Here is a 7,105-nt window from a genome sequence, read left to right on the forward strand (position 1 = left end):
TTTTTATAAATTGTTAATTTTTATGTTTGACTAGTCTTTTGTATTCCAACTTTTTGTATGCTTTGCCTATTATATAAAGGCCATTTGATCAATGAAATAAAATAAGCTTTGATTATTATTTTTGGAACCTTGAGATGGATTCTCACTTCTCGTTTCTTGGTGTGGTTAGCTCCAAGTAAACACCTCTTTCTCGTTGGACTTGTGCGTCATATCAAGCAACGGATCGGGATTGCTTCTTTGTTGGACCGGTGCGTCACATCCGGCAACAAATTGGCTTCGGGAATATCAGTAGCCTTCCGCATCTGTTGTGCGACCCTTCGATCCACCATTTATTCCTTTGTTGGACTTGTGCATCATATCAAGCAACAATCGAAGCTCGGTAGTATCAAGAGACTCTCCGCCCCTCTCGTATCACCATTCAATCCACCAGTTCTCCCTTTTGGCGAATTCATATCCCTTAAGTCCGATTGAGTGATCCTTCCCTAATTTGGGGCGTATCACCAGCAATACTCTGCCTGACATGAAGAATAGACCTGTCAAGCGCAGGCGGTAAATTTGGCTCCCCAACCGGCCACACGACGTTAAAATGCGGCTGAGACATCGGGGAATCACACTGAGGTTGCGCCGGTGAAGAAAAGAGAATTGAAGCAGCAGAGGAGAGAACAGAGCTCTCCTCAAAACATGAGCTGCAATAGGAAGGGAGACTCGCCTTGTAGCCGATAGCACCGTCACAGGGGTTGTCCTCAAAACCCAAGGGAGCGGTGACAGATAGCGAGAAGGGAAAGCTCCGAGCTAACTCCATTGCAGACCATGGAAGTTGTCGATTGGATCTAGAAGCAGAGGTCCTCAACGACGGTGAGCCTTAGCACCGTCGATTCTCCAAACGGAGGGGAGAAGCTCAGAAGAGACCTTGAAAAATAGAATCAGCTAATCGTTCAGGTACAAGCCGGCGCCGATGACGGGAGGAGGAGGCAGCGACGCTTCAGCATCTTTTCCGGCTGTGGCAAGGTCAGATCTGACCCAGATCTGCTCCAATTGAAAAGCTGCGACCGATTTCGAAAGCTCCTTAAGCTCCTCTACAGACCTACTCCTCGCTGGTACTCCAGAGAGGCCATATACACATACAACACTCCAGTTAGATTCACCTGAGAAACTGGAAAAAATCCAGAAATACTGCGCAAAGAAGAGGAGAATGAGAAGAGAGGGCTAAGGAAGAAAGCTAGAGAATAGAATGGCCACGGGTGGCGACCAGAGCTGAAGAGCTTCCGGTCACCAGAAGCAAGAGCAGGATGACGACGGATCTAAGGTTTCAGAGAGGCGAAGGAAGAGACACTAGAGAGATTTTTAAGACTTACGCTCAATATTAAATCAAACGAAGTTAATACCAATATTAAACGAATCGAAGACATAGATTAGCGACATAAAATGCGGCGGAAAATAATAATATGGAACGATGCTGAATTCATAGTGCATAGATTGGAGACAGACAACATATATATATACAGATATACTGAAGTAGCCAAACGATTGCATAGGCTTATAATCTAGGCTTTATATAGACAGACAACCTTACGTCATGATCTAGGCTTGTACTTTTCATAGACTTATAAAGATCATGTACAGTATAATCTCTCTAAAAAAATTTGTTTAAAATTAATTTAGGTTTTGATAAAAAAAAAAATTTAATTTAGGTGAGTACAAATTGTGAGCTTGGATCCATTTTTCACAATTCGGGTTGAACCGTTTAGTTGTATGACTTCATTGATTAGCAAATCAGTAAACACTTCCGAACACATCCAAATTAAATGAATTGGATATATAGGCTGTAATCTGAGCCATTAACTCTTCTTTTGGATGGAGGAACATGAACCATGTCCTCCAGGATCAGTCAGTGCATGACCTTGGAAGAGGCAATAATCCAACTTAAAGCGCAGTAGGAGCATAATCCAATTTTTAGAAAAAATTTTATGTTTCAAATTATATGACGTTTTCGGTTTTCTATGTAAAATTATTAACAATTAATGTTATAATGATAATATACCTTCTATTTTATTATTGATTGATTTGTGGTTAGATAAATAATTAATGGTGTTTTTGTTTAGAAAATGTAAGAAATTAATGATTTTCTTAATTTGTGTGTATAATTCTAAAACGATTTATATTAAAAAAAAAGGAGGGAGTATAGGTCAAAAAATTTAAACTTGTCACGTTTACTCGACACTGATTGACTGAATAATTAGCTTGACTCACTTGCTAAATTCGTCTTTCACGAGACCAAAAATTTATAAATAAGTTCCCGTATATAACACGTATGGATTGGATTATGCATGCGTCTTGCTATTTACATACATTGTCAAAACAACGACTGTTCCGCTCAGATTATATGCGGACATGAAAACCATACACATCCACAAAAAAGTATGCATGTAATCATTGAGGGATTCTAGCCCGAGACTAAATAGCCAATCTTCAGCTAAGCATTTTCTGTAACAGATTTATTTTTCCATGACAAATTATTTGAAAAATATATAATCTGATCAGTTCGCCTACAACCTGGTAAATTTGTAATTTTTCTAATTTCACTGCAAAAAAAAAGAAGAAAACATTAGAATAAAGTGGTGGTGATCTAGTGAATAGAAGTTCATAGATATGGTGTAAATTGGGAGCAGTTTTATTTCCACTTAACCAGTTAAAATGGTGCTATAAATTTCAAAACATAGTTACATGCTATAAAATAAAAATCAAGTATTTAGTTTCTTCACCTAAATTTTTAATAAGTTATTATCAAAGTTATAAATAATGATAAGAAAATAATGTTTACATAAACAAAGACATGGGTTGTATGGTAAACACAATAAAACAAACAAAGAATTATCATGCTTTTTGATTTGCAAAAAAAATATTAATCGGTTACAACTTGCAGCAAAAAATATATCTTTAAATAATCAGGAAACAAAATTATAATTAAATTTGTCTTAGTAAAAAAGAAAAGAAAAGAAATTAGAATAGAATAGAATGGTGGCGCAGGAGAGTGACGGGTAGGAGAGTCTTCATCAGTCATTTAAGTTTCTCTCTAAAGGCGTTTCCTCTTTTTGGCTTCAAAACCTCCACTCAATCCTCTCCAGATCTCACTCTCCGATCTACGAATCTCGTCTTCTCCGTTCAGCCACCTCGCCGGAGAAAGCGGATATTAGTAGCGGTGAAGTCAATTCCTGCTTCGATCTCTCACATCTCAAGTCCGATCTGGGTTTGAAGAAACAGATACAAAGATTCGATTTTAGGGGGGTGAGAAGAATGGCGGAATCAGGAGGAGGAGGAGGGTGGAGAGATTCGTATAGAGGGATGTCCTCTGATAACATAAAGGGCTTGGTGCTGGCCATTTCCTCTAGCTTATTCATCGGAGCTAGCTTCATCGTTAAGAAGAAAGGTCTCAAGAAAGCAGGAGCCACTGGCACTAGGGCTGGTACATTTCTTCACTTTAAGTAGAGGAAAAAGCTTGTATCTTTGATAGCTTAGGACCGAGGTTTCTCAGGTAGTTTGCTTTAGGAGAAGCTCTGGTCTCTATTTTTGAGACTTTTGTCGACAGATTTGATATATTGGGAACGAAATTTCAAAGCTTTGCGTCTTTCCCTCTGTTGAACTTCACCACATTGTTGTTATTTTTGGTTTTGTATCTTTGGTAGTTTAACTTAATCTGCTACTCGTAGGTGTTGGTGGGTACTCTTATCTTTACGAGCCTCTTTGGTGGATTGGCGTGACAACAAGTGAGTCATGTTCCTTGTCCTTGGCTATCTTAATTCTTCTTCTTACTGATACTATTTTTATTTTTTTATTATTTTGCTGCTTCCAGTGTTACTTGGTGAGATTGCCAATTTTGCTGCTTATGCATTTGCACCTGCTATACTTGTTACTCCTCTAGGCGCTCTCAGTATCATTATCAGGCAAGATAATATTACTTGCTACTCATGTCTCACTCTTCTATTATGTTTTGCCTTTTCTTTTACACTCTTTTCTTTCTTTGAATCTCAGTGCTGTCTTAGCTCATATCATACTACTGGAGAAGCTACACATCTTTGGAGTTCTTGGCTGCGCCTTATGTGTTGTGGGTTCCACCACAATCGTCCTACATGCCCCTCAAGAACAAGAGATTGGTTCTGTGCTTGAAGTTTGGAATCTTGCAACAGAGCCAGGTGCATTGTTTGATGGGACTGTCATGCCCCATGGCATTCAATTTTCTAACATTAGTCTAGTTTTGTTGCAGCGTTCATGTTCTATGCGAGCCTAATCATTGGGGCAGCTGTGTTTCTCATCTTCCGTTATGTGCCTCAATATGGACAGACAAACGTAATGGTCTACATCGGTATTTGTTCGCTTGTAGGATCATTATCGGTATGTTGTTTCTGGTATTTCTATATATCAAATCCTATTTTGATTAAAAAGAAAATGATGTTTACAAACATGTGAACAGGTAATGAGCGTTAAAGCACTTGGAATAGCACTGAAGCTGACATTTTCTGGAACAAATCAATTATTTTATCCTCAAACTTGGGTATTTACATTGGTTGTACTTACCTGTGTTGTAACCCAATTGAACTACTTAAACAAGGTAACTATTAGTCAAGTTTCTTCAATATAATCTTTCCTTGGTTACTAAACTAATTGCATTTCACTTGCAGGCACTTGATACATTCAATACAGCTATAGTATCTCCTATATACTACGTAATGTTCACATCACTAACTATATTGGCCAGTGTTATCATGTTTAAGGTAATCTCTCGCCACAAAATGTATATGGACCGTTGTATGTGGATTGTTGCTTTGGTACATGAATCAAGTGACTGCTTTTTGTTTCTTAAACAGGACTGGGATAGGCAAAATGGCACTCAAATTGTCACAGAGATGTGTGGATTTGTTACAATACTTTCAGGCACTTTTCTTCTCCATAGAACCAAGGACATGGTCGAGGGTAACAAAATCTATACTCTCTACCTGCTATGACTATGAGGAAGACTAATATGCATAATCCTAGCTAGAGTTCATTCATGATTGACAAAAAGATTGCCATCCGGTTTGTACATATAAATCTTAAATCTTTGGTATCACTCTGGAGTTTCTAAGAGTTTGCAACTAATTGTTATTGCAGGTTCACCGGTTATATTACCAGTGCGTATAAGCAAGCATGCTGATGAGGATGGGTTTGAATCAGAAGGCATTCCACTTAGACGCCAAGAATCTCTCCGGTCACCTTAAAAGAGTTATTGCTCAGCCAGAGAGGCTCAACTTTTTTTATTATCTCAATCTACTATGAACATGGTCCTAACGAATACAGATGGTTCAAGGAGATGGAGGAAAGTAAAAAAAGAAGCAAAAGAGAACGAGATCTCACATATCTTTCTTATTCTTGGTAAATAGGCTGTTACTTGTTCAAACATACGGTATTAGCACACACCCACGCATAAACCCTTTTGTGACCTTCAAGATTTTTTTTTATAAAACAGACATGGGTTGTGCTTAAATTTGTCTTTTACAAGCAAATAGTTATCACTTAAAGTTTTCAATTCAAGATTTGCATCTTTTTTCTCTGTTGGTTGGTTTAGACCATTTGACAAAATGAAAACAGAGACTTTGACAATTATAAATCACATGGTTAGTCAATGGTTTGAAGGAATAGTATTTTGATGAGGTGGAGTTATAGCATTGATTGATGATTATAGATAGAGACAACTTTTTATGTTCATTTTTTCCTCAATCACTCCTTGTAGATGAGATGTCAAACTAAAACTGCATTATGTCCCTCTCATAACTTATAGAGAGTTAATCACCAAAATAATTCGTCTTGAACTATATAGCAGAATTCAATCTCTCAACTTTAAAAAAACTTTCAACTTTCACATTTTCTGTAAATGAAATCCGGTTTAGAATTACAAATGGAAGAATGTTTGAACATATAAAGCTACAAAAGTGTAAACTAGCTAAAACGGAAAATTAGAGTCGACTAATTGAGAAATTAATTGTCTAAAAATAGTAAATAAATATGCTCAGCCCATATGAAAAGATCTTCCTTATTATCACAAGAAGAAAAGAGAAGAGAAACTTATTGTAGCAGTTGAACTATAAAACTAACAGAGAAGGAAAAAAAAAACAGAGCAACGAGTCCAACAAAACACGAACTGTGTGTCCTATCTATCTCATTGGTCCTCTTCTCCTTTCTACTTTCTTGTTTCTTGATCCTAGAAAAATGGCTCTGAACAGAGTGTGTTCCGAAGAATTTAGTTTTCCATTGCTCGCTTCCCGAGTTTCCGGCATCGGTTCACCTCCACTGTGGAAACCCTCGCCAGAGAGAGGTTGGGCGAGACCAGTCATCGGAAGGGACGGTGATAACGATCTGTCGAAGAGCTTCTCTTATGTGGAAAGAAGGAGAAGTCTTTGGACAGATAAAGCAGAGGAGAAAATGGATATGTTGTGGGAAGATCTTAACGAAGAACTGCCCCCGAGGAGAAGCCAGAGTCTTAGGAACGAGCTCAGCGGAGATGGTGGAGAGAAGAAATCGTCTTTGTTAATCGACGAGAGTTCCGCCGTGGCCGTGGGATGCGGGATGAAGTTAACGAAGCAGAAGAAGAAGAAGAAAAGTCCGAACGTGTTGGTGTTGATGAGGGTTTTGAAGAAGCTTCTTGTTTTACGAAGTTCGTCTCAGAGATCGCCGGCCAAAACTCATCCGCGGTGAATGCTCTCATAACTTTGAATTGAGGGGTTCTTCTGTAGAATTCAAAAGCTACGTGTCTTTTGTGGAGATTGATACTTTAATTGTCTCAAAAAAAAAAGCAAAACAAATGAATTTATAAGGTAAAAAAATAGAAGAGGGTTAGAATAAGAGGGTTCAAATAGCTAATAGTATTTTTTTTTTTTTTTGTTTCACATAAAGGTAAATTTTATAAAGCTTGCATTAAGTTTGGTTATTATGATTTTACCGCCAGAATACATTAGTTCTATTTGAAGCATTCTATGCCATACTTTGCCTTTTCTATGCGATATTTTGTATCACTAATAAATGTCTAATCCGAAAGATTGCATACCGTTTCAAGTAATTTCTCTAATCTGTGAGA

At 37.7% G+C, this 7,105-nt stretch overlaps 2 protein-coding genes across 3 annotated transcripts; both read left to right on the forward strand.

Moving 5' to 3' along the window:
• Nucleotides 1-3,030: 3,030 nt before the first annotated feature.
• LOC106319777 (probable magnesium transporter NIPA4) lies at nt 3,031-5,518 on the forward strand. 2 transcript variants are annotated; one of them, XR_001265546.1, is made up of 9 exons: nt 3,031-3,463; nt 3,708-3,764; nt 3,851-3,941; nt 4,030-4,190; nt 4,262-4,389; nt 4,469-4,606; nt 4,677-4,769; nt 4,863-5,070; nt 5,146-5,518. XR_001265546.1 is itself a non-coding variant. In XM_013758176.1 (9 exons), exons 1-9 carry the CDS (start codon nt 3,295-3,297, stop codon nt 5,250-5,252), a joined length of 1,050 nt encoding a protein of 349 aa, XP_013613630.1. In that variant the 5' UTR covers nt 3,032-3,294; the 3' UTR covers nt 5,253-5,518. The 2 variants fall into 2 exon arrangements, 1 of the variants encoding a protein (XP_013613630.1); XM_013758176.1 differs by having other exon boundaries at nt 3,032-3,463; nt 4,863-4,968.
• A 532-nt stretch (nt 5,519-6,050) lies between these two features.
• On the forward strand, nt 6,051-6,883 carry LOC106326179. Its single transcript, XM_013764198.1, has one exon. It carries the CDS (start codon nt 6,241-6,243, stop codon nt 6,724-6,726), a length of 486 nt encoding a protein of 161 aa, XP_013619652.1. The 5' UTR covers nt 6,051-6,240; the 3' UTR covers nt 6,727-6,883.
• Nucleotides 6,884-7,105: the final 222 nt, after the last annotated feature.

Source organism: Brassica oleracea, chromosome C2, assembly GCF_000695525.1.
Source record: "Brassica oleracea var. oleracea cultivar TO1000 chromosome C2, BOL, whole genome shotgun sequence".
Taxonomy (NCBI): domain Eukaryota; kingdom Viridiplantae; phylum Streptophyta; class Magnoliopsida; order Brassicales; family Brassicaceae; genus Brassica; species Brassica oleracea.

Coding starts and splice junctions, on each gene's coding strand:
- LOC106319777 (XM_013758176.1), top strand. CDS start 3,295: ATGGCGGAATCAGGAGGAGGAGGAGGGTGGAGAGATTCGTATAGAGGG. Junction 3,765..3,850: donor GTGGATTGGCGTGACAACAA/GTGAGTCATGTT, acceptor TGCTGCTTCCAG/TGTTACTTGGTGAGATTGCC. Junction 4,607..4,676: donor AATTGAACTACTTAAACAAG/GTAACTATTAGT, acceptor TTTCACTTGCAG/GCACTTGATACATTCAATAC.
- LOC106326179 (XM_013764198.1), top strand. CDS start 6,241: ATGGCTCTGAACAGAGTGTGTTCCGAAGAATTTAGTTTTCCATTGCTC.